Source organism: Hypomesus nipponensis, chromosome 27 (genome assembly GCF_054491055.1).
Source record: "Hypomesus nipponensis isolate SF chromosome 27, ASM5449105v1, whole genome shotgun sequence".
Lineage (NCBI taxonomy): Eukaryota > Metazoa > Chordata > Actinopteri > Osmeriformes > Osmeridae > Hypomesus > Hypomesus nipponensis.
The window spans coordinates 6,977,668-7,002,273 of record NC_140387.1 but is presented as its reverse complement, the minus strand read 5'-3'; the positions used below and the strand labels follow the sequence as shown (position 1 = coordinate 7,002,273).

The following is a 24,606-nucleotide window of genomic DNA, read 5'->3' as shown; positions in this document are numbered from 1 at the left end:
ATATTCAAACTTGTTTTGAGGTCTTTTCTAGTGGTCTAGTTTGATAACTGCTGTGAACAAACTACTATGGTAGACCAAGTCAATCCTATCACAGACATATGAAATACTGCAATATCCTTTCAAGTGAGTACAGAACAGCCTCAAATTGATGATGTCACAGAATGTACTGTGCCTGACAATCAATGCCTCTTTTATCTTCACTCAACCTGATTGGGAAATAAAACTGACCACGTGACAGTAACCTGTGTCTGAAAACACCACTACGATTAGAGTGAAGGGATTCTGCTCTCAGATTGCAAATTGAAATACGCCGTCACAGGAGAAAGATGTGTTCAACATGTCAGTTGTGCATTCACACCGGCCCATGTCGTGTGCTATGTTAACGGTTCATTGACTTAGATAATCACACGGGCTCCATTTTCAGTACGGTCGAAAAGTAAGAACACCGAAACAGTTAAGTTTCAGAGCAATTGCGATCTCACCCTCTCCCGTCCTCCAAACTGAACCAAATGTGCTCACTGTAAGGACTGTTTGCGCCAAAGACAAGGTCGAGTCTGTGGGAGTAGTTTCATATTCTACGCAAAAGCTTCCCTCCAAAGATCAAGTTTAACCAAAGAAGCCAGGATGCTCTTTACATTTTCCAACTCCTCATTATTTTGTGTTTGTTTTTAAACCTGTTTTTCCCCAAATCATTTATTTTCATTGGTTGGAACACAAAGAAAAACTTGTTGATACATTGTGCTGTGAAATCAGTTAATAAGCATTGAAATGAACAAAATTAAGGAGGTACTGATTTATTGTTGTTCCACCCTATGTGTACAGGAAAATAAAGGAATCACCATGGTTTTATTCATATGATTTGTCTTCATGACTTGAACACCAAAAAATGTATTTCAGAGCTTCATTTTTGTCATGTACATTTTGACGTCTGCTAATATTTGTTGAAGACAGGACGAGACCATTCGAAAGGAAGTCATTTATTTTGACCTTGTTTTTTTGTTGTTGAGCATTTTGACCAAAAGACATGGCAGGAATGTGGAATGTGGTTGGTCTTAAGACATCTACTACAGAACAACAGCTCACACCAACATCACTGTAACTGTCATTCTAATGTGCTGTTATGATTCTGGGGAGGGGGGGGGGGGGCAGTCCTGTTTTCACTGTACGTTTGTGTCATTGAGTAATGTGAGAATCATTCTTTCTGTAAATGGAAGCAGATGTCAAAGATAGTGACAAACCAACAATGACAACAACATGACATAAACAAAGACATGGCACATTGTACATCTATTGAGCCACTGATAGCATACAAAAAAGTCCTTAACACTCATTAGTCGATGGAAGCCTGTCTCCAAAATCAAACTAAGTTGTCTCTATTGATAGTTGCTTACATCACAATCAATACAGTGACAGATCAAATATGAATATTCTTGCTCCTTTGACTGGTTATAAGTTCACTGATACCGAACCTTCCCAACGGCGTTTTTGTTTGATAAATACACAACTGAGATATGGCTCATTATAACTGCATATATGTTTGCATGTCTTTCAGTAGTTTGATTTCAATTTGAAAAAAAGCCCTGATGCATATTGGGTTTATTCCTCCTAAAGCACTGTCTTTGAACCTTACAAACAGGTAGGACTTCAAAATAGTATTTGCTCCTCTCATCTGTGCAATATTATTAGCTGTGTAAAAAAAGAAGAAAAGGTAAAAAAAAAAAAAAAAAAAAAAACGTTACGGTAACGAAATAACAACTATCTATATCAGTGTTTCATGTTTCAACGACTGCATACATTGGAGCTTTTAATATTGTTCAAGTTGTTGATGTATTGGGCACTTTAAAACCTTTGCAGGCCATCCCAGTCCTATCTCAAGATGATTCAGTTGTGTGTGTGTGTGCTGTTTATATTTGCTGTTTCAACATAAAGGCTTTACATTGCGCGCATTAGTGTTTTGTCTGCATCATGCTTCCATTTGATCCGGTACCTCTGTTTTTATTTTTATTCCCACTATCATCAAATGGTAGTGCTGTATATTCTGCTATTAATATCAAATAAACGGCTTTGATTCATTCACATACAGCTTCTGCCTCCTGTCTTCCTTTGAGGATGTAGACAAAGGAAAGAAGAGGACATTTTAAACCACGGTCGAGTGTGTGGGGAAGTTCTGCTCCTGAATTGAATGACACCTTGACACATGCTTGCGCCCAGGTGTTATTTACAATATGTAATGTATTACAATAGGTAGGTCAGTAGAATTTGTTTTATCGTTCAACCTTCTGTATCTGACAATGCAAGTCTTGCCTCTGACATACCACACTTTTTAATCCCTCAGACTAAACAGAATCCAGCAATATTTCAGTCAGTCCAAAACTGGAACAACTTCATACATTTAAAAATATATATCCTTCTATCCCTTTTTATTTTTGGTTGCTAGGGCAAAATCCATCATTCATCTAATCGGTTGACAATGTCTTTCTGTGACCCGATGATCAGATCTGAGTCACTGAAATCATGTCTTTAGTGACCAGACTCAGTTAAATCCTGACACAGTCAAGACAATGTCAGCGGTCAAGTGGTGTGGATGACCGGTACTGAAGAATGGGCTGCAATGAACCTACTGCTCTCCCACTACCTGATACACAGCAGTAATAATGACACAGAAACAAACACATTTGCATCACACATTCATTTTCAAAAAGATTACATTTCAATGAACTTTTGCATATATACAACTACAAAATGTCAAATATTCAGATTCAGAGTTTGTAACATCTTTCAAGTCGTTCAGTGTAATGACTACAACCTTCTTGCTTCTTTACAAAGCCATCCGATTGATTTGGCTGCGTGACCACAAAAGAAATTTCAGACAATGTTTAGCATAAAAAAAAAAAAAAAGGATTTCAGTTATCAAATTGGAAGCCTGTACAGTCATGTTGTCGTGTTCATATCAGTAGCAATCAAAGATCAAATTGGTCGTGGAGACACTGGGAAACGTCTTCTGAGACCATCCCATTGGACCTCGGAACGCATTCCAAGGACACGTTCGCAAAGGAAAAGAAGTGGACAACGTGTTTGAATAAAGTCAACACCCGTCTCCTCCCACCATTCTCCTCCTCCTCCTCCCTCTCTCCAGCGACCCTCTTCTGCTCCCCTTTGCACTTGGCCTATACCCGCTGGTTCCACACCGACGCCACCGTCCGCCCTGGGTCGGCCGCTGATTCGTTCCCTCATTCCACGCTGCCCCTCCGCAGCCGCCCCGCCACCGAAACCTTTTGGACCATCTACCTCCTGCCTCCCCCCCCTCCCCCCACCCCCCCACTCTTTTTTTTACCCCCTCTCTCACGCTCAAGAAATCAATAGGAGGGCTCTCAATTAGAGGTCACACGGTCAGAGAGCGGCCGGCGTCCCCGGCTTTTCAATTACCAGGAGGCTCCCGCTGTTGCGGCAAGCGGGATCTCACACTTCCCCCCCCCCCCCCCTTCCTCCCATCAACACACACACACACACACACCACACACACTATGCTGGCTAGCCAGGAGAGGAGAGGAGTGGCACGGAGCACAGGGCCCGAACTCTGAGGGGTTATTGGGTCCTGGACAGCCAATCTCTCTCAGCTTAATCAACAGCACTGGAGGTGATTGGGACACGGTGGGGGAGGGGGGTGGGGGCGCAAGACTGGGGGAAGGTGGGAAAGAGGAGAGTAGATGGATGATGGGGGAGGGAATGGGATGGTGGTGGGGGGGGGGGGGAGTAGAAGAAAGGTGGAGGGAGGGAGAACAGGGAAGAAAGAAAAGATGGAGGAGGTTGGGAGACAGCACAGGAACAGTGCAGATAGGCCTTGATGTGGATACACCTTTCTGTTGCCGATATTTACCTTGAAGGGAAACTTTAAAGAGGCCTGGCATTACATTTGTTAATTTCCAGGATTCTTGTTTTGTTTTTGGCTCCCTGCTTAGACGTGTACTACACAGGGAGACAGTGGAAATGAATCTGGTGTGAGGTTAATCGTTTGGCCTTGATGTGGATACACCTTTCTGTTGCCGATATTTACCTTGAAGGGAAACTTTAAAGAGGCCTGGCATTACATTTGTTAATTTCCAGGATTCTTGTTTCGTTTTTGGCTCCCTGCTTAGACGTGTACTACACAGGGAGACAGTGGAAATGAATCTGGTGTGAGGTTAATCGTTTGATTCATATTTTAATAAAAAGTCATTTTTTTCTTGTCGGAATGAACACTCAACTGCAGGGTCTCATTGAAGAATATGTGCAAAACCATATACCAAGGAAGGGTGAGATATTGTGGAGAATCTTACACCAAGCATCTTTAATTTATGTTTATATATCTTTGTATAACGTTCAGAATATAAAAAGATACATGGTATGGAACAAGCTGATGAAGTTTTAACTTCAATAAATAAATGTCTGAACTGTGACTGAACTGGTTTCTCTAGCTATATACACACACACATACCTGTCGTACAGTACATAATTGTACACTGACTCAAAAAACACACACACACACACACACTTTCTCAGGGACCTTCAACATGATGTACAGAGTAATTCAACCCATTAGAACCAGGTGTTACCAGATCACCAGAGAAAAATGTGCATAAAAACAGTCAAATCTTCCCGTCTTGTGAAAAGTGATTGAGTGAAAAGGCACGAGTCGGGGGTGCAGCAGCGATGGCGACAGGAGGCCGTTCCCGTGGTTACCTACGGTCAGAATGAGGTCGCGGGAGAAGCCGACCCCTCGATTCAACGCCCTCGGGGTCAAGGACAGACTGAAGCGGCAGGGCTCCAGACAGAGCCAGCGTCTGCCACGCTACATTTCACAGCTTTGCCACAGAGGGTACTGAAGACTAGGAAGGACTGGTGTGTTAGCGGTACGGAAAGGTGAATTCGAGCGAGACGACGTAGTGGCACCGTCTCCCACTGTGGTAGGTGGGTCGGCATGAGGTCAGTGGTTACGTTTGACTGTGGAGCTGTGGCACGGTTGGTTTGTACAGTGTGGGCCTCAGCGATGAATATAGCAGAGGAAGAGGAGAGCACAAGAATGGACTTTATCCAGCATCGACTATTTCAATTATTTCCCCCCCAAATCCTAATATGAATGACGTCCAGGTCAATTCCACGGAGAATGTGCCGGAAGGACACCACCAACCAGATGGAATGTACAACAATAACAAAAAATCTCCAATCTGTGTCTTCGATGTGATGTGGATGGGCGGCGATTTGTGAAGAGTGACTGTTTTTTTGGGGTTGTTTTTGGCTTTTCGCGTTCGTTCCAGATTGACAGCAAGGAGGAGGATGGACGGCGGGGGAGGGGGGAGGGGTGTCTACGGTCTAAGAGCGTATAAGCGTGTGCGTGTGAGAGCGGGAGGGAGGGAAGTTAGGACTTCTGGTTGGCGAAGAAGGCCTTGGTTTCTCCACAAGTGGGGTTGACGCAAAGCGGGCAGCGCAGAGTCAGCTGGCGGGAGCACGGCTCGTCGGACTTGAGGTGAGACCGGACCAGGTCAGCCAGGGCCTGAGGGAGGAGGAGTACAGTGAGCTGGGCCGAGCACATCAAAACCGGGCTGGTCTCACTGATCGACACAAACAGAGAAAAGGACAACAATCACAAGGAAACATTTGAACCATTTCTAGGCCTTTAGTCTGCTGACGGTGGAGCTGCTTGTGGGTCCGCAGAAGGCTGGTGAGGGGTCTGGGTTAGGGCTCCGATTGGGGGGCTTGATCAGTGCCAGGTTAGCGCCACTGCACGTAAACTCAAAAGGCTAGCCGATTGATTTTGGCTGCTCCCTGTAATAAACCCCGGAAAAAGCTGCCTGTTACTTTTCCACACAACCTGCACAACTTCCAGGGAGGCCACCTTGCTCGAGCGGGGCTGTGAGGAGCGAGGGATGGTTGTGAGAGAGAGAGAGAGTGGGGGGGGGGAGGGTCGGCTCGGTCAATCCCTTTATTGACCAGTCGCTCCCTGGAGCTTTCCTCCCAGCTCATGGGCTGAGCAGTGCTACCCATGGTGCCTATCCCTCGACAGATTACCCCAGCTGAGAGAAAGCGGGGGTGACCAGGGGTCAACTCTGGGAGGGGCCGATGCCGCTTCAAAAGCTCTGCCTGTGCACCTTTTGATTCTGGCACCGGCAAAAGACCCAGTCACTCCACAACAAGCTGGGGGTCTGCCCCGCCGCAGTATTTAAGCGGCACACAAGCCGGTACTTTGCCCGTTTCTTCCCGCTACAAGCGGCGATTCGGCAAGGACGCCGTCTCGAGAAAATCCATTGTTTCACGAATCACGAGGAACGAAGGCCAAAGATAGTTTTTGTTTTTGAAAACACTTTTGACATTAAAAAGGAAAGGTATTTGCTTGGTTCGAGCTGGGCACCGCGCATTCTGTGAGATCTCAAGGAAGTGCACCTGGAGGGCGTCCCCTCTGACACGACGCCGGAAACCTACCTTGAAGAACAGCGGGTTCCCGTTCAAGGACTCGGCGCGTCTGATGTTCTCCACGCCGCACTGAGGAACAGACACACACGCCCACACGTCACCTCAGCACCGTCAGGTTAGCACGGTGCTCTACACCCTCCTACACTCTTATCTGGGTGTTGTGGCACTGCTGGCTCCCCCTGCCATGATGGGAATGTTGAGGGGGGGAGGGGAGACTGCATACTAATCTATTACATGCGCCTTAGCTGTATGGTCACCAGAGTTTTCTCATACATGTCCTCCCCACCAATATGCATGTAGAGTATCCACACACACACACACACACACAACAGGGTAAAGGCTCTCTGCTGCTCTTCCCAGGTGGGCAGTGTGTCTGTGTGTGTATGTGTGTGGGGTTCCTCACCTCCTCCCCCAGGACTTGGGAGTACTCGATGTCCAGCTCGTGCAGCGTCTCGATGTGGTCGCTGGTGAAGGCGATGGGCACGAGGAGTAGGTTCTTCTTGCCGCGCTCGCACAGGCCCTTGATGACGTCGTCCGTCTGGGGGCCCAGCCACTGCATGGGCCCCACCTGGGGGAGGGGGAGGAGACACGCGTGAGAGGGGAGGGAGGGAGGGGGAGGAGACACGCGTGAGAGGGGAGGGAGGGAGGGGGAGGAGACACGCGTGAGAGGGGGGGGCGGGGGGCGGACACTGGGTGTGTTGGTGTGGTGTCGGAATTCACTTCAAACTGGTCCATACTGGTTATGTGCAGCTAATTTAAGTTCTATCAAATGAATAATAAAACAATGTATACGCAAATGACTTCACATGTGTGACGCTGAACTGGAATTAAAATGATCCCATTGGGGTGCATGGTCCATTCTTAACCACTAGGTGGTGCTGTTGGGTCAATTATAAATCTGAAGCTTGCTTCATGAAATTCATTAGGGCTTTTGAAAATTACTCATGACCAGGCCCAAACGTAATACGCAGATAAAAAAAAAAAAAACATTTTCTGTGGTTATTCAGACTGAAAGTCCACTGGAAATCTGCTGAATTCTGCTAGCTTTCCTGTTCTTATGTCGGAGCGACCAAAATATGTTCCACAACAGTTTGATTGAATGTCGACAGACTTTGCAAAAAAGTATTGATCCATCCTCATAAAGATCGGATTCTGTAATGTTGGTCAATAAATGTTTCCTTTTCAATTCTTCAAATTTTTGGCTAACATTTTAATAATAGAGACGTAATATGAGTTGCAAAGTGTATTTACATTTTGCCTCAGACCAACGCATTCTACTTGAAAATCTGCGAGGAATTTTCGTCGGACTGCTGCGCCCGCGTATTCCGTTTGGGCCATGACGAAGATTACTCCATGCATGAACAAGAACCTTCGGAATGTCTCCACATAGCGAGGTACCATCGACTCCCTCACCGAGTGTGTGACTCTGTGTGTGACTCTGTGTGTGACTCTGTGTGTGACTCTGTGTGTGTGTGTTTACCCTGGACTGCCAGACTAAGCGGTAAGGGTTGCAGTGACCCAGCCTCTCCATAACCCTCTGCACTGTGGCTCCCACCTCTTGAGGATAGGGGTCTCCCCGGTTCACCACCTAGACATGACACACACACACACACACACAGTTACTACAACCAGTGAACGTAGTAACACATCCCACAGGCTGGGCCAGATTTATCTCGGCGTCTGGCGGAAAAAAAAAGACACAGAGCTCATCCGACCAGTGGGTAATATCTAGGCATCGAAATCAAACCCACACACAGACACCTACACAGCATGAGGGTGTGGAGGGCTGGGTGAATGGAGGAGTACTCACGGCCATGGGGAGGGAATGTGCCGAGAACAGGATCACCACGTCGTCCCTCTTCTCCGGGGGGAACTTCTGCAGCTCGTTAAGGACGTGCTCCGCGAAGCACTGCAAAGGGCCACGGGGGAGAGAGGTCTCGTTAAGTCTCGTCGGAGGCCAGACTCCATTTTCACACCTACTAAAATACGAATATACACAGAAGTACTCGGGTGTACGAGCTTCTAGGTTTCTCTGTGCTTGGAAACAGACACGACACGTATCGGGTTTCCAGCACTGAAGCACTTCAAATCGAGGGCCTGAGAGGGTCAGGGGGACTGAGTCTACTCTTTGCAAATGGGAACGGTTCATCCTAGGTCAATGACCCTGACGGACTCAGCTGGGAGTTTGGCGCCAATCTCCATAGCAACAAGCACAAGGGGGGAGCACAACGAGCCAAAGGAGCATCTAGCTGAATACTTGAAGAACCTCAATGCGACTCTGAACTAGCCTGGCATTACCAGACCCATTGGCAAAGGCGTGTTCCCTCAGGTCATTTTCGATTTCTAAAAGGGAAATAATAAAAGAGAGTGCAGACCAAAAGGCCTCCGGAGAGGCTCCCCCTCAGAGCTAGCCCCCCCTGCCAGGGCAAATAAAAAACGGGTTCGCAGATTCGTCTGGCTACCAGGCTAATTTCAAATCATCTAGTCAATGAAATGTCTTTCGTGCTGAAATGTCTTTGGGGTCAGATGGCTGAACGATTAGGGAATCGGGCTATTAATCAGGGGTTAAGGTTGCCGGTTCAATTCCCGGCTGTGCAAAATGACGTTGTGTCCTTGGGCAAGGCACTTCATTCACCCTACTTGCCTCAGGGGGAATGTCCCTGTACTTTCTGTAAGTCGCTCTGGATAAGAGCGTCTGCTGAATGACTACATGTAAATGTAACGTGCTGATGGGGTGCCAGTGAGTGAGGATCAGCCGTGCTCCGTCGACAGCACCACCACATGAGGAGTTCTCACCTCCACCAGCAGCGGATGTGTGGGCCAGCGGTCGATGACGCTCCACCTCATCTTGGGCCGGTCGGCCCTGCTGCTGTAGTAACGGTAGATGGCGTTCAAACTACTTCCTGTGCGGGGACACACGGGGAGATGGGAGATCAGCGGCGCGAAGAACAACAATGCCATCGTCTGTGCTCCATGTCACGCAAAGAAAAGGAGGGAATGTAACAGCAGTCCGAATATCCCAGTGATGAGTCACAACGTGGCTGGTTGGCTACAAGGAAATACATTTTCTCAAGCAGTTCCTCTTCAGGTCTCACTCCCCCCCCCCCCCCCTCCCTCCTCCCTCTATGATATTGAATCTTCTCTCGCAATGACAGAAGTGTGTCTCGAAGGAGCAGCTGGTGGGTCGAACCCGTCTATAGTTATCTAGCCATGGCAATACATAAAGGAGGCAGGGTGGGGTGACAGGCACGGGGTGCTTCCGCAACCTTCTGTTAGATAACCTAAATGTCCAGATATTTGTCAGTCACAAGCCCAAACCCCAGAAAGGGTTGGTCTCTCCCACAGATTAGGTCTACTCTAAAAAAACAACAACAACATTTTACTCATTCAAAGTTTTGTTTCCATAAGATACATTCAGATTCAAACGTCTTTGGGGGACAAAGACTCCTCCTGGAGTAGCGACGGCCAGGGGAGGGCTGAGAAAGGCCACCTGCCTGTGGTGGAGCAGCTGTACTGGGGGTACTGCGTGAAGGCCACGGCTCTCTCCACCCCGTCCTTCTCCATCTCCTCGATGGCCTCCTCGGTCAGCGGGTGCACGTAGCGGAAGCCGATGTAAAACTTGTGAGGCGCTATCAAAATGGAGAACATTGGGGAAAAACGATCAAGTTACACGACGAGGGAACCTTGTTTACTTTCACCGCTCGGACGTCTGTAAATACAGCAGGAAACCCTTTTATGTGAAAAGAATTGGTTCCAGGGGTGGATACTTTTGACACGTTGTTGACAGATATACTGCATCATCCATAATCCTTGTGCTGAGTTCTTATAGATAGTAAGAAATGACCCAGCAGGAGAAAGCCAACCTCTTATCACTAAGGTGTGGTGTGGTGTGGGGCGCAACACTTTACTATCTCCTCCCCACACTCCAACTCGGCTCCGGAGCAAGATAAGCAGACAACTAGTCCTAAAAACAGCTCCCTCGCTATTGCTAACGCAGTACAAGGCGTCCCTGGGTCTCACCTGTCTCTGGGCACATTTCATCCAGCAGTTTGACCATGCCCTCTCCTTGCATGGTGGTCCAGGCCTTGATGGGCGAGCCCCCTCCAATCTTGCTGTATTGCTCCTGGATCTTAGGCGTGCGGCGCTTTGCAATGAATGGCCCCAGTGTGCTGTGGAAGGGAGATACATCGCACGACTTAGGAGGTGTCAAGAGAGGTGACCAAAAAGGATCTTGCACCAACATCTTCCACGTCGTTGTGGGAGGCCTGCCTTTTCTTACTTCTGAACAGGAAGTTTCATCAAGTCGGTGTCCAGGAAGAGCCGCAATAGGAAGTCGTGAACATCTGTGAGTTTTTCAGGACCTCCCATGTTCAGCATAAGAATCCCAGTTTTAGGTTTTCTGCATTGAGACAAAACACGGCAATTACTATGGACGTTTGCAGTCATGGGTGCCTCTTGGGGAAATATATCAAAGACATCTAGCATCCTGAGAGCTGCCCCATGCAGGAAGATGAGCGTCCAGGACACCCCTCACCCTCTTTCTCTCGCACACAATTCTTCCTTTGTACAAATATGTCCCTTAAGTATTTGCGAGACTCTAATAATAGTTCTAACTAATAATAGTTAGAAAGAAAAGGCATTACTTACCTGTTCTCGAGGGTTTCTGTGGATACAGCAGAAGCTGGTTGCACAAAGGCTGCAGCAGCTGCAGTTGACTGCCTTCTTGTTCTGAGTGATGTACTTATACACAGGGTTATGGCATGGCTGCTTCTGGCAACTGAGGAAAAATATAATAAAAGAAACAACCTTCACATAAGTACAGTGCAGTGCAGTTATGCAAGTAATATTATGTAGGCACTACCATGCCCGATAGTTGAATACGCTGTAGTTCTATTTAGTGTACACTTGGCGGCGCAGGGTTATGCAAGTTCAAAAAATGTGCCTTGTGTAACTGCAAATATATCCTCTTTACAAAACTTTTCCACGGAGAACATATCCAACAAAAACATGCATTTTGAAAGACATACAATACGAACTTATTGATATTAATAAAAAACAATTTCGAGACATAAATATTAGCTAGATTGCTAGCACTACAGTATGTGGTAAGACAACCGCTCAGTAAGTAGCGAACTGGCTAACGCTAGCTGGACTAGCAAGAAGCTAGTTAGCTACAAATCTGACATAAGCTTGGTATTACAATTGCGTAAGAGCTAAATAGCTGATCGACTGTAAGTAAGGATTTAGGGAAACGTTATTTTCAGACCAACATAGACTGCATAGTCTTGGCATGTGACTCGTAGCTAGCTAACTTTCTCATTCACAACCTGTCAGTGAAGGTTATGCTAACTAGGCATGCCATTCTTAACTCACATTGGACCAGCCGACTCGCACTGCCCAACACAGCCATCATGGTATTGAGTGGTTGTGCTGTCCCTTTCTTCTCTTTAAGTAGCTCCTCTTGGCAGAAAGGTCTATCCAATTCGTAGCTCCTTAGATGACTTCAACTGGCTTTCAGTGTTTCTTCGAGCCTCTACTCTCTCTTTAAGCAGTGTTGTCATGCGTGTTTTCACTGACATAGCTGATGACGCCACTAGCGCATCTAGACTCCGCCCAGCAAAGCCCTTGATCGCAGCGTAGAAAAAGTTTTTTTCTATGGCTCTGGTTACACCCAAGGCCGGTGTTGTATCACCCGATGCATGACTCTCTGAATAGGCACCCCCTCGCGGGAGCGCGCGCGATTCAAATAGTGAAGGATTTCGTCTTCGCATCCAAAAGAAGGGTAGACAGAAGTGTCATATTATACCGTCTTTGTTGTTGAATTCAAGAGAAGGATGTCTGTGTCTGTGTAAATATCAGATGCCATTTTCAACACAAAATCCTTAAAATTCGTCATTCAAACGGTATAGTTACGAACGCGAACCAACATTCTTGCTCCACACATCGCATTCTGAGGAAATGTACCCCAGTATGATCATGATGATTGATTCAAAGTATTTCACATGGCATGGCTCTTTATATATAGGTTCAAAGGCATGCGATTTTAATATTAGCCTCTGCGTAGAGTGGGTTACTCAGACAGGTCGAAAACAACAGCCTTCTGATCCAGAATAGGCTATCAGCTGTCCTGAAAAGGGACCAAAGGTTCACATGCCTATACCCTACAAAAGACAAGTACTAAAAACAATGTATCAACCATATATCAACATCAAAAGAACCATACAATCATTTTTTTTATGATAGGAAATATTCTTATTGTTTAAGTCAATGAAATAAATGAAAAAATAAAACATAATAATCCCTCACCTACCATGGACTATAGTCAGAACAGAATATATTCTGTTTTCAGACCTGTCCACCCTATACATACACATGTATTGGTATTCAATTTATGCTATTAAATGTACATAATGCTGGAGTAGAAGGATAGAAACGTATGCGGGGGGAGAGCATTTCATGGCAGGTTTTCCAGAAGATGTAAGTGCAAGCACCCCCTGCTAACACTGACTAGGAAAGTGTTACATGCCTGAAACTTACTGTGCTTCCTCATACTAGTAACCTCAGTGTACAGTAAGAATCATTTTATGCTTGAATATACAGAACTGCCTTGACATAAAGAAGTACTTTGTGAAGATGTACCTCAATAAACATTAGTAACAAAGAAAATGACACAAAAAGGAGTCAAGTATTTATCATACAGGTATTGGTTATGCATATAACTACAACAGGACAGTGGTTGTCCTGTCAGCTCATTTGTACTGTTTCCCAAAATCAAAATACCTACCAGCAGGTAATATGGGACAGCAACTGCATTGCAAATAATAAAAGGTTTATATTATTTAATTTGATTCAACATCTTTAATTTTATAGTGTCTTTTATTCACAGAGTGTGTGCATTGCACAAGATGGGGCTAGTATAAGTAAGCACAGTAAGTTTCACACCTTGTTGAACCATTAGGACAACTAGGGCACTTGCCCAGGGGCACATGACATCTAAGGGGCCCTAGACAATGTCAACTAAAATGTTATATCACGTTATGAACGCAGTCCTAACTTTCCATAATGTGAGTACTTTATTCTAAATCGTTCGATTAAAATATTATGTTAAATCACGTCAAAAACTGTGTTTGTGTAGCCAGTGCCTCCGTACTACGCGCTGTGTGTAGGGGACCAACAAAAATTGGCCAACTGAAAAATCATCATAGTTATAATCCTTATAATGCCGATATTATTTTAGTACAGACATATTAGGCAAGTAGGCTATATTACAAAATAGGCAGAACAAAAGTATATAGCCTATTTAAATGCTCAACTACAGTTGCAAAATCTGCGATGGGACTGAGTTTGAATAGCTTCGGTGACTTTTTGTAGTACAAAATTACTGTCTATCAAAAGGAGACGCACAGACCCTTCAATCATCACGCGGAAGCCCAGCGTCCAGGCCAGCCCACTCCTCCATTCACCCCCAGAGACGCTGAGCGTCCGAGGCGGGACATAATCTCAGCATTCATCAAATGACCGTATAGTTTCGAAGCACTGAATAAACGGGACGCTACGGGAATGTATGAGAAGGAAATCAGTCAGTCGACCTGTTAATATATGTAGCGTTAGCTGATTCTGAAAGGACTCGTCTTCAATATGAACGTGTTCTAATGCATTTAAAATGTTAACACAATAGTAAATATTTATCTTTTTTTTTTTATTGCAGGGGAAGCTCACCTTGCAGTCTTAAAGAAATCGCCACTGAAAAAGACATTACCTTTTCTAGACAAGATTTTACCAATTGATAAACGGCTTGTAAAATGTTTATGTTTCACAAAGCTCAAAAAACTATTTTTCTTTATTTTAAAATAAAGGGGGGGGGGGGGGGGGATACATGTTTTGTGTTTTTGCCATGAAATAGCCTATCTTAGAAAAACATCGGAGAATGAAATGTCCAGCGGGCGACTCAGAATTTTGGCTATGATGTCACAAAGCAATGTGTCATTTCTAATGTGTCATAGGCCTGTGTGTTGGTCGTAATGATACAAATAACTATAAAAGTCTGTGTCAACACAACACTGCAGTCACTCTCTTTTCCAATAGAACAGACAACATGAGCGGATTTCCAGAAAAGAAGCGGATGGAGAAGAAGAAGAAAGAACGGACACGGGTGGTAAAAAGCGGGCCACAGATACTGGCTGAACAAAGATGGGTCCGAGAGATGCAGAAAGCAAAGAAGGATGCAGAAACGAGGCGTAAAATTCAAAGGTGGCTAGACCTAAAAAAGATCATACAGAAGCCGCGTGAACAGAAGCTGGCAGAGCTCAGGGAGGCAGAGAAAAGGCTGGCAGAAGACAGGCTGGACATGCAGAGGCAGGAGAGGTGGAGAGAATGGATGCAGAAGGAGCGAGAGCTGTGGGACGCAGAGCAGAGACGGAAAGAGCAGGAGCTCAACTCCTCCAAGAAGAAACTTGAAGGTCTGCAGGAGACCAAGACACCTAACACACCGGTGGTTAAGTCTCTTACCATCATGGAGGAGTTGCAGATGTTGGATGAACTGCTTGAGGAGGTAAGACTAAAGCCATGTCATTTGTTTTTTTTACTTCAGAAAAGTGTCCTTTGTGTTGGGTATTCCATTACAGTGCTGACAATTTTCTTGTCTCCAACACAGACAGCGGATATCAAAGTTCCATCAATGTCCCCCATCCATCAGCCAGTCTCCCTAACCCCCACACCCCTCCCACTGAGTAAAGATGGAGCACACTTGGGCCTCACCACCACCAAACCCCTGGAAGCTCAGGCCAGGCACCCCCACGGGGTCAAGCATCCCACCTGCACACCTTTTTCTGAGGACTCTCAAATCTACACCCACCCCTTGGCCAACCAGGAGGAAGAATTAGAGAGTGAACTGGCGAGGATGCAAGTTCTGGAGGCATCTGTTGAGGAGAGTTCCAACAGTGACATATTGAAAATTGAGAATGAGATAAAGGCTGAGGAGGGGAAAGCAGCAAAGAAAGAGACAGAGTCCATAGAAAGGCAGAAGAAAGCAGAAAAGCTGGCGCAGGAGAAGATGGAGAAGAAACAGAGGAAGCAGCTGGAGCAGGCAGAAAAAAGAAACATGGAGATTCAAAAAAAGCTTGAGAATGAGAGACGCAAAATGAAAGATCTAGAAAGGAAAGAGATGCAAAGGTTAGCAGAAGAGCAGAGGAAGGACATTGAGAAGAAAGAAAAGGAAGAGAAAAAGGCACAAAAAGGAAAAGTGGAAATGAGGTCTTTGCCAAAATGTGGCTTCTTCGAGAAGTTCAAGAGGGCCTTTCATTTCCACTGATAAGAGAGACTTTCATCTACGGTAACACCAACCGTGACAAACATCAAGGACTGCCCTCTTTTCTGTTATCACCATGTAAGCAAGGGTTTTTGTGTTGCTGACCCTTCCAAACAAGAAAGTTAAATGTCTACACCTTTGCTCAGTCATTTGGATCACTGGCACACTTATCAACTTTCAACAAGCAACTGTGGAGAACCTTGAAGAACATTTATAGAAGTTGTGTTGTAGTAGTAGTAGTAGTAGTAGTAGCAGTAGTACTAGTAGTAGTAACAGTAGTAGTAATAGTAGTAGTAGTAGTAGTAGTAGTAGTAGTAGTAGTAGTAGTAGTAGTAGTAGTAGTAGTAGTAGTAGTAGTAGTAGTAGGAACAATAAAAACAATAATAATGGTGAAACAGATGTTTTAAAGCATGTTTTTATTTACAAGTGTCAGACTTTTGAAAAGTATACAACAGTATGTATTCTGGGTTGATCATTTCTAATTTGCAAAAATAAATACATAGAAATCTCAATGAATACAACATACTACATTATACATTTAGAGCAAGACGTTTGCCATTTTAATTACCCTTATAGGTACTTAATTTGACTTGTTACCAACCATGCGCTGCATAAAAATTGGTCTTCTTTACATTCTCTGCACATTTAACTCCAAAGATGAAACAGAATCCAGTAGGGCACCAACTCCCACTGAGATGTCCTTTACCTTCGCAATGTCCTTTCCATCCAAGTGAAGACAAATTTCACAAGGGGTGAAAGGGGCTCCCACTCACAAGCAGCACAGGGGTAGGAGCCTTTTCCATATATGAAAAGCCAACAACAAATACAGTATCTTTCATGAATACATGACATTTACACTGTGATTTTCAAGCACTCTCTGTTTTATTGAACTGAAGGAAAGAATGAGTTAGTCTGACTGTCAGTGCATCTGATTGGAAAGTTATCTGAACATGAATTATATTGTAGGGCTGTTTTGGCAGCCCCTTTGTCACTGGTCACCCAGACACTCGTCTGGGACAGTTGTTGATTTGCATGAATGCTAAAATGACAATCACACCTTGATGACACACCTCTGGAGAGGTGGTCTCAACAGTTGAAGAGGAAGGTGGACAGAGGAAGACTCTGAAATTATCATTAAAAGTTGTGTTCTTGAAAATAAGGTTCTAAACAGCTTTAAATGTCATGTTTGATATGCTTTTGTTTCTTATTTTGTGTGTTACATTCTAGTAATAATTTTAACACTGTAACATGTACATGTACAGGGTTTACAGAGTTTGTGCCTGCAGCAGACCAACATATGTTTAACATATTCCCTTGTCTTGCAAGGGCACCACTTGGTCTACTGCAGTCTTGATTAATGATCCAATTTGAATTTGTATGCGTTCGACAACTTTTCTGTCACATGACCGGTGTCCCCATTTTAGTCAGGTTTGGGTGTATATAGGAAGAAGTTTTTACCAATCACTTCGAGTTCTGTTTACGATACAGCTCCGGTGCGTTAGGCGCCTAGTCCTCATTGTGAATACCTTTGTTAACCATTGCTCTGAAGGTATGTTTTGTACTTGATGATATTTCATTATCATTGTATTGATTATCTTGCTATTTAGATAATAAACTATTAATGTGTGCATTTTAAAGTTACTTGTTCTCCTTGAAACGTATCTATCAAGCTACGGCGGTGAAAACTTTGATCTAGTCTGGTTGATGCGGCTAACTGATTATAAACATAGACTTTTGGAGTAGGTTTTAACTTAAGGCCTCTGAGTCACTTACAGTGGATCTCCACGCTCCGAAGGAATTTACCAGAGCCTCTGAGTGATCGATTACATATCCTACTAGGTCTACTATGGTTAAAATCCATATTATAGTAGAGATAAACGACTGTTTAGTGAACACGCATACTTTAGGGTCGGTGCTCTGATCAAGCAGACGATTTTTACCTACGTCAGAGTTTCATGTCATTAACTGTTTAGCGCTCAAGGTTACAGGTAACGCACTTGTGCACATTGTCAAAAATTGGAGTCAGATATTAACGAGTCAATTATCTCCCTGAGAATCTAACTAAAGGTGACTTGTGGTTCCCAAGCCAGGGACAAACACCAAGCGCGTCTCTGGCCTTTCGATTCACAGCCTACAATATTATTCACCCAATTATATGCAATAAAAAATACATCTCTTATACTATGAGAAATAATGTATTTTCAAGACTTTTAAACAAGTTTATCCATTTCAAAACTTGAAATGTTGATTAACAGCATCGATTTTCTCGAACTAACAAGACTTACAACTAGTCATTAATGACTGAATTGAGACCTTCCACCAAGTCTTTGGATTGCATGTTGTTGAAGTCTATAACAACTGCGGCTCCCTTGGTTTTCATGTGCATCATGTTGTCAGGTCGGTCAGCAAACAAGGGGATCCCCACCATTGGGATGCCGTGGTAAATAGCTTCATAAAGACCATTGGTCCCACCATGGGTGATGAAGGCTTTGGTCTTTGTATGGCCTGAATGACACAACAATCAGAATCGAATGAGTGTTTAAGAATTGTGGGGGACAGAAAAGTTGTTTGCTGTAGAAAAGGAGAGAAAAATTGCTGTTTTGTACCCACTAAGTCATTTTGTGGAATCCAGTCATAAAGTCTTGTGTTTGGAGCAATAGTGTCTGGGTTCTCGTCACTGTATCTCCAAAGTACCTTAAATAGAGAAAACAGAATGGTAAAGATCTGGGATGTAGAATGACCTACGCCAGAAAGCTTTGATAGGAAACATATCAATTAACCTTCTATGGTATTTGTCCTAAAGCAGTGGCAATTGTGTTTGCTCCTTCTTTGGTAAGGTTCTTGATCATGGATCCCAAAGAAAACACCACAATGCCATCATCTCCAGAACTCTGCACAAACTCCTCGATATCCCGAAACAAAGTCCATCAGCATTTCATTTGAATAATTAAGATTGATATAAAGAAATGGGCCATTGAACACAGGATATTTCATTTAAATTGGTATCACAACTATTGTCTGTCAAGTAATGTTCATACTTAAAATTTGAATTGAATGAAAGTCTTACATTAGGAAGGGCTTGGCAGGTTTGCAGTGAAGGCCTCCAACAAACTTAAAGTTTGGGAGGAACGGTCGAGGGTACTCAAAGTCCCAGTAGGTTCGAATCAACCAAATGTCTGCCTTCCCCACCATCTCACACAACGATGTAGGTTTTCCTGATAAACATGTAAGAACAGCATAATTTTAAAAACGTAGCTACTAACTCCTTGTTGTACGTAACACTGGTCTACACACAGAGGTAGACCAGTACAGGGCATGTGATAAATGTTTCTGCAAAAAACAAAGTACTTTTGTGTGTACAAAAGCAATAACAAGCATAATCCTTGTATTATAGCTCGGTTGTACAACTGGAGGTGAGCTTGTCGATGAATATTAACTGTGTCATAAGATAGTTTGTATGTTAGTAAAACAACACATTATTTTTTTTTTTTAAGACTAGAGAACAGGATTTTTTTGTGTCTGTGTACTGTCCAGGCAACAAGCGCTATCATAAGACAGAGTATCTTTTTGGCAAAACAGAGCACGCAACAGAGCATGAGGAGGGGAACACAGAGCAGAACCTTCAGAGGTCCCATCCTAGGCGTGCAAAAGTAGAGACTGAGAGGAGCGAAGAAGTTGCAGTGTGCCAGTCGAGCGTCTGAAGTCCCGTAAGTAGAGATCACAACAAAGAGGGTGTGCTCTGAGTCAAAGTCTATGGGCAGTGTACAAAGTTTTCAGTTGAATAATCCCTCTACACCATCGAACATCAAAGTTTGCTTATGAACCAACGTACAGTTTTCCCATTAAAGTTCCCCTACAGTTAAGTTTGAAAGTATGTAAAAATACTATCAAATCACACTCGAGACGTTTGATTCACAGGGCTTTTACTTAGCACTAAGTTCACTGTAGAAGGCATCAAATGTCATCTTTGTTCCAAGAGTGACCATTATGTCTTGAGACAGATAGAACAGTGTGTTCTTCACCCTCTTCTCTCTTTAGTCTCTCCAGCAAGTCTATATTAGAGAACAAAGTTCTGGCTGTAGCCATGTTGAATTCCATACTAGTTTCCATTAAGGTCTTCATCTTCAGTATTGCCTGGATGATGTTATCATTTGGCATGTCGTCCAGTACCTTAGTATCTCATCTATCATTTCATTAAACTGTTGTTTGCTGTGGGGCACCTGGAGAATTTCAAAACAGTACCTAGCAGTGGTGCTTATGTCCGCTACGGTCGGTGAGGCTGAGTTGGGGATGACTGTGATTGCGTGTCCTCTCCGAGACAGCTCCTCCACGATGTTCTTCATGTTGATCCAGTGGCTGTGCTCTCCTGGCCAGATCAAGATCTTCCCCCCCCCGACACACACAGAGGGGAGTAGAGGAGTAGCAGAAACACACCGCTTCCCACAGTCCACATGTTAAGGACATTGCGGGGAAAAATAACCCTAGAAACGGATTTAAAAACTGTAGTCATGTGACCAAATGGTTCTGATTGGACAGTTTGGGATTGCATAATCTTCGTTTGCAACACTCCAGTTAGGGAATGTTCCTGTAGCAGGAAGTGAAGCTTTGTTAAAAAGTTGTTTTGTGGAAATGTACATCTTGAATGTCTCCTACAAAACAATCATCTTAAATGTCTCCATATTTATGACCAAACCCTTTGAATCACAATTCAAAGGAGGAAGCAGTAACTGTTTTGAAATCTTGATAGCCAAATGGAGACAGGAAGAGCTTTATGTTTTAAAACTATGTTTTGTTATAATGGTTTCTGACGACCACCAAATAAACCTAAATTGGAGTATTATCGTATGAGAATATGAATAGAAATGTGTAGGCAAAAATCATTTTCAGTCATTTTCATCACACTGTAAAAAGAATGGCCTTTATTCAGTCATAAATATACAGTTAACAAAACATGAGCACGCATTTGTCAATGTCAGTGGTTAGCTTGTTACAAGAAAAAGAGTAGCTTAGGCTACTACTTCCACACATGGTATCAACTGATGGTGCCCGTGCGTCACTTTCAGGTAAGTCCATGTTTAATCATGGTTAAATACGGGAAATGTGCTGCTAATTTAAAGGTTAGCCTGCATACACCGCAAACTAGCCGACGTTATTGCTAATGTTAGCACACTCAAATATGTTTTAACTTAGGTGCAAGCTAAATTGAGATTTTACTGTTAAACATTATCTATGCATTTTACAAGTAACTGACGCCAGCTAGCTGTTACTTTACATTCTATGATGCTTTTATATTCCATTTATCAAAAAGTTTTAAAATTAGTAATAAAGGTGGAGAGCTCCTTGGCTAAACCAGGCTAAGAAACGCAAGGTACGTGGGGCTGCTGGTCTTTCAAAGAGGGGAAGCTCATTTTCGGCCTACATCCTAAAAATGTTTTATTTATTTGGCTAGTTCACTGGCTAGTTCACCCCTACGACAAGCCTAGCCTACGATCTATCAAAACAATATTAATCAAGGAGGAAATGTGGACATTAGGTTCAACTGAAACAAGGAACGTGGTGTATAATTGTATGAAATGTATGATGACAATTGGTTAGCAATTTCGCCAAGCAAATACCAAGGAATAAGTTACTGCAGTCTGTCTTCCAACGACAGTTGCAAAATCCGCGATGGGACTTACTGAGTTACCTTCGGTGACTTTTTGTAGTACAAAATTACTGTCAAGCAAAAGGAGATGCACAGACCCTACAATCATCACGCGGAAGCCCAGCGTCCAGGCCAGCCCACTTCTCCATTCACCCCCAGAGACGCTGAGCGTCCGAGGCGGAACATAATCTCAGCATTCATCCAATGACCGTATAGTTTCGAAGCACTGAAAAAAACGGGACGCTACGGGAATGTATGAGAAGGAAATCAGTCAGTCAACCTGTTAATATATGTAGCGTTAGCTGATTCTGAAAGGACTCGTCTTCGATATGAACGTGTTCTAACGCATTTAAAATGTTAACACAATAGTAAATATTTCTCTTTTTTATTGCAGGGGAAGCTGAGCTTCCCTTGCAGTCTTAAAGAAATCGCCACTGAAAAAGACATGACCTTTTCTAGACAAGATTTTACCAATTGATAAACGGCTTGTAAAATGTTTATGTTTCACAAAGCTCAAAAAACTATTTTTCTTTATTTTAAAATAAAGGGGGGGGGGGGGGGGGGATACATGTGCCGTGTTTTTGCCATGAAATAGCCTATCTTGAGAATGAAATGTCCAGCGGGCGACTCAGAATTTTGGCTATGATGTCACAAAGCAATGTGTCATTTCTAATGTGTCATAGGCCTGTGTGTTGGTCGTAATGATACAAATAACTATAAAAGTCTGTGTCAACACAACACTGCAGTCACTCTCTTTTCCAATAGAACAGACAACATGAGCGGATTTCCAGAAAAGAAGCGGATGGAGAAGAAGAAGAAAGAACGGACACGGGTGGTAAAAAGCGGGCCACAGATACTGGCTGAACAAAGATGGGTCCGAGAGATGCAGAAAGCAAAGAAGGATGCAGAAACGAGGCGTAAAATTCAAAGGTGGCTAGACCTAAAAAAGATAATACAGAAGCCGCGTGAACAGAAGCTGGCAGAGCTCAGGGAGGCAGAGAAAAGGCTGGCAGAAGACAGGCTGGACATGCAGAGGCAGGAGAGGTGGAGAGAATGGATGCAGAAGGAGCGAGAGCTGTGGGACGCAGAGCAGAGACGGAAAGAGCAGGAGCTCAACTCCTCCAAGAAGAAACTTGAAGGTCTGCAGGAGACCAAGACACCTAACACACCGGTGGTTAAGTCTCTTACCATCATGGAGGAGTTGCAGATGTTGGATGAACTGCTTGAGGAGGTAAGACTAAAGCCATGTCATTTGTTTTTTTTACTTCAGAAAAGTGTCCTTTGTGTTGGGTATTCCATTACAGTGCTGACAATTTTCTTGTCTCCAACACAGACAGCGGATATCAAAGTTCCATCAATGTCCCCCATCCATCAGCCAGTCTCCCTAACCCCCACACCCCTCCCACTGAGTAAAGATGGAGCACACTTGGGCCTCACCACCACCAAACCCCTGGAAGCTCAGGCCAGGCACCCCCACGGGGTCAAGCATCCCACCTGCACACCTTTTTCTGAGGACTCTCAAATCTACACCCACCCCTTGGCCAACCAGGAGGAAGAATTAGAGAGTGAACTGGCGAGGATGCAAGTTCTGGAGGCATCTGTTGAGGAGAGTTCCAACAGTGACATATTGAAAATTGAGAATGAGATAAAGGCTGAGGAGGGGAAAGCAGCAAAGAAAGAGACGGAGTCCATAGAAAGGCAGAAGAAAGCAGAAAAGCTGGCGCAGGAGAAGATGGAGAAGAAACAGAGGAAGCAGCTGGAGCAGGCAGAAAAAAGAAACATGGAGATTCAAAAAAAGCTTGAGAATGAGAGACGCAAAATGAAAGATCTAGAAAGGAAAGAGATGCAAAGGTTAGCAGAAGAGCAGAGGAAGGACATTGAGAAGAAAGAAAAGGCAGAGAAAAAGGCACAAAAAGGAAAAGTGGAAATGAGGTCTTTGCCAAAATGTGGCTTCTTCGAGAAGTTCAAGAGGGCCTTTCATTTCCACTGATAAGAGAGACTTTCATCTACGGTAACACCAACCGTGACCAACATCAAGGACTGCCCTCTTTTCTGTTATCACCATGTAAGCAAGGGTTTTTGTGTTGCTGACCCTTCCAAACAAGAAAGTTAAACGTCTACACCTTTGCTCAGTCATTTGGATCACTGACACACTTATCAACTTTCAACAAGCAACTGTGGAGAACCTTGAAGAACATTTATAGAAGTTGTGTTGTAGTAGTAGTAGTAGTTGCAGTAGTACTAGTAGTAGTAACAGTAGTAGTAGTAGTAGTAGTAGTAGTAGTAGTAGTAGTAATAGTAGTAATAGTAGTAGTAGTAGTAGTAGTAGTAGTAGTAGTAGTAGTAGTAGTAGTAGTAGTAGTAGTAGTAGGAACAATAAAAACAATAATAATGGTGAAACAGATGTTTTAAAGCATGTTTTTATTTACAAGTGTCAGACTTTTGAAAAGTATACAACAGTATGTATTCTGGGTTGATCATTTCTAATTTGCAAAAATAAATACATAGAAATCTCAATGAATACAACATACTACATTATACATTTAGAGCAAGACGTTTGCCATTTTAATTACCCTTATAGGTACTTAATTTGACTTGTTACCAACCATGCGCTGCATAAAAATTGGTCTTCTTTACATTCTCTGCACATTTAACTCCAAAGATGAAACAGAATCCAGTAGGGCACCAACTCCCACTGAGATGTCCTTTACCTTCGCAATGTCCTTTCCATCCATGTGAAGACAAATTTCACAAGGGGTGAAAGGGGCTCCCACTCACAAGCAGCACAGGGGTAGGAGCCTTTTCCATATATGAAAAGCCAACAACAAATACAGTATCTTACATGAATACATGACATTTACACTGTGATTTTCAAGCACTCTCTGTTTTATTGAACTGAAGGAAAGAATGAGTTAGTCTGACTGTCAGTGCATCTGATTGGAAAGTTATCTGAACATGAATTATATTGTAGGGCTGTTTTGGCAGCCCCTTTGTCACTGGTCACCCAGACACTCGTCTGGGACAGTTGTTGATTTGCATGAATGCTAAAATGACAATCACACCTTGATGACACACCTCTGGAGAGGTGGTCTCAACAGTTGAAGAGGAAGGTGGACAGAGGAAGACTCTGAAATTATCATTAAAAGTTGTGTTCTTGAAAATAAGGTTCTAAACAGCTTTAAATGTCATGTTTGATATGCTTTTGTTT

General features: G+C 43.7%; 3 protein-coding genes and 1 pseudogene across 4 annotated transcripts; 2 read left to right on the top strand and 2 right to left on the bottom strand.

Annotated features, from left to right (window-relative positions):
* Positions 1 to 4,181: 4,181 nt before the first annotated feature.
* Positions 4,182 to 12,047, bottom strand: fech (ferrochelatase). The gene is made up of 11 exons (XM_084693715.1): positions 11,821 to 12,047; positions 11,095 to 11,224; positions 10,727 to 10,846; positions 10,468 to 10,616; positions 9,938 to 10,076; positions 9,244 to 9,346; positions 8,258 to 8,356; positions 7,928 to 8,035; positions 6,851 to 7,015; positions 6,457 to 6,516; positions 4,182 to 5,530 (listed from the first exon to the last, which is right to left on the bottom strand). Exons 1-11 carry the CDS (start codon positions 11,858 to 11,860, stop codon positions 5,396 to 5,398), a joined length of 1,248 nt encoding a protein of 415 aa, XP_084549841.1. The 5' UTR covers positions 11,861 to 12,047; the 3' UTR covers positions 4,182 to 5,395.
* Positions 12,048 to 14,330: 2,283 nt separating this feature from the next.
* On the top strand, positions 14,331 to 17,391 carry LOC146220673 (uncharacterized). The gene is made up of 2 exons (XM_084693652.1): positions 14,331 to 14,998; positions 15,101 to 17,391. The coding sequence occupies exons 1-2, from the start codon at positions 14,543 to 14,545 to the stop codon at positions 15,755 to 15,757; spliced, it is 1,113 nt and encodes a 370-aa protein (XP_084549778.1). The 5' UTR covers positions 14,331 to 14,542; the 3' UTR covers positions 15,758 to 17,391.
* Positions 17,392 to 18,041: 650 nt separating this feature from the next.
* LOC146220672 (UDP-glucuronosyltransferase 2A3-like) lies at positions 18,042 to 21,507 on the bottom strand (annotated as a pseudogene).
* Positions 20,702 to 23,987, top strand: LOC146220671 (uncharacterized). 2 transcript variants are annotated; one of them, XM_084693651.1, is made up of 3 exons: positions 20,702 to 20,817; positions 22,164 to 22,629; positions 22,732 to 23,987. In XM_084693651.1, the coding sequence occupies exons 2-3, from the start codon at positions 22,174 to 22,176 to the stop codon at positions 23,386 to 23,388; spliced, it is 1,113 nt and encodes a 370-aa protein (XP_084549777.1). In that variant the 5' UTR covers positions 20,702 to 20,817; positions 22,164 to 22,173; the 3' UTR covers positions 23,389 to 23,987. The 2 variants fall into 2 exon arrangements, with proteins under 2 accessions (XP_084549777.1, XP_084549776.1); XM_084693650.1 differs by lacking the exon at positions 20,702 to 20,817 and having other exon boundaries at positions 22,114 to 22,629.
* The last annotated feature ends 619 nt before the right edge of the window (positions 23,988 to 24,606 follow it).

Bases quoted from the DNA above. Each gene is read 5' to 3' on its own strand.
- fech (XM_084693715.1), bottom strand. From the start codon at position 11,860: ATGATGGCTGTGTTGGGCAGTGCGAGTCGGCTGGTCCAAT. The intron at 10,847-11,094 runs GTAAGTAATGCC...GTCTCAATGCAG, and splicing joins ACAGAAACCCTCGAGAACAG to AAAACCTAAAACTGGGATTC. The intron at 5,531-6,456 runs GTAGGTTTCCGG...CTCCTCCCTCAG, and splicing joins GGAACCCGCTGTTCTTCAAG to GCCCTGGCTGACCTGGTCCG.
- LOC146220673 (XM_084693652.1), top strand. From the start codon at position 14,543: ATGAGCGGATTTCCAGAAAAGAAGCGGATGGAGAAGAAGAAGAAAGAA. The intron at 14,999-15,100 runs GTAAGACTAAAG...TCTCCAACACAG, and splicing joins TGGATGAACTGCTTGAGGAG to ACAGCGGATATCAAAGTTCC.
- LOC146220671 (XM_084693651.1), top strand. From the start codon at position 22,174: ATGAGCGGATTTCCAGAAAAGAAGCGGATGGAGAAGAAGAAGAAAGAA. The intron at 22,630-22,731 runs GTAAGACTAAAG...TCTCCAACACAG, and splicing joins TGGATGAACTGCTTGAGGAG to ACAGCGGATATCAAAGTTCC.